General features: G+C 49.5%; 1 protein-coding gene across 1 annotated transcript in view; it reads left to right on the forward strand.

Moving 5' to 3' along the window:
- RANBP17 (RAN binding protein 17) overlaps nucleotides 1-895 on the forward strand; it is a 225486-nt gene extending 224591 nt beyond the window's left edge. The window contains exon 30 of the mRNA XM_006765451.2: nucleotides 503-895. Within this exon, the coding sequence (XP_006765514.1) occupies nucleotides 503-599 (97 nt within the window). The 3' untranslated portion in view covers nucleotides 600-895. The remainder of the gene's footprint in view (nucleotides 1-502) is intronic.
- The last annotated feature ends 393 nt before the right edge of the window (nucleotides 896-1288 follow it).

Consider the following 1288-nt stretch of genomic DNA (forward strand, 5'->3'; position numbering starts at 1 on the left):
GTGTGTGTGTTGTGTGATGTGTGTGATTGTGTGTGTGATGTGTGTGTGTGTATGTTTGTGATGTGTGTGTGTGTGTGTGTGTGTGTGTGTGATGTGTGACCCCTTTTTTGAAGCACTAAGTTCCGTTTTCTCATCTGTAAAATGAGGGTACTAATAACTGCCTTTGGGAAGACTTGTGATGATTTGAATGAATTTATATATAAACCCCACCCCGTGCTTGGCACAACAGCTGCAGCATTTGCTTTATATGCTTGATAACATCGATGTGTGATTCAGCTTTTTTAAAAACAATTTTTAAATAGTATAGCCAGGAAATTCACCCCTCAGCGTGGTCAGTGTTTGGGTGTGACCCTTGCTTTCTGGGAGGGAAGGTGTGGTGGTGAGAGCTGGAGGAAGGCTGGACCTCGGGCCCTCTCCAGGGTCCTGACTCCCCCGAGGCGCCATCACCGGAGGTTCTACAGCCCAGCCCTGCCGCCGCGGGGCCTGTCTCCTCTCCCCACAGGTTCACCCAGAACCTGTCCGTGTTCAGAAGAGACGTGGCCGAGGCGCTGCGCAGCGACAGCAGCATCGACCCGTGCAGCCTGGACATGATGAGCTGACACGCGCCGAGAGCCTGCACCTGCACCGAGAGACTGGTCTGGGCCCCGACAGCGATGCCGGCTAGCCCAGGGAGATCTATTTTTCAAAGCAAGCAACAACAGCCCTACCTTTTTATAAGTCTGGCCTGATTATAAGAATTTATATAGTGCACAATGTAAATTCATTCTTTGCTCTGAAAAAGCAAAAGTGTTTCCGTCTTTCTATAAAAGATTGTTATCTTTGTTCTTATAATGCTCTGAAAGGGTGTAGAAACGATATTTAACCAAAGAACATAATAAACCAGGTTTGCGCCTCAGTGTGTACTAGTTAATGGTTCTGCAATCAAGGCAGAGGATTTGTTGGAGATGCAGCCTTCACCATGGACCCCACTTGAGACAAATCCCACCCGGTCCTGTGATGTTAGCCGTTTGTTATGGGTCTGGAAGCAGCAGCAGTGGGAGCTCTCCGAGGCAGCCCCGGCACTACACAGCCTCTCCGCCTCAGCAGCATCTGATAAAGTTGAGAGACAGTAACACAATTAAATGACTTACAAACAACGTTTGCTTTTCACTGGCATAAATCTGAAGTGGTTCAGTCTAGAAGAATTAAGCTGTGCAATTACTGCCTGCAGAGATATTTCTGCAGGAGGAGTCGGGCCGCCCCAGCCGGAACTCCCGGGTGGTGCCAGCGCCCGGCCTCCGCCTCCGTT

This window comes from Myotis davidii, unplaced genomic scaffold (genome assembly GCF_000327345.1).
Source record: "Myotis davidii unplaced genomic scaffold, ASM32734v1 scaffold399, whole genome shotgun sequence".
In the NCBI taxonomy this organism is placed as follows: Eukaryota; Metazoa; Chordata; class Mammalia; order Chiroptera; family Vespertilionidae; genus Myotis; species Myotis davidii.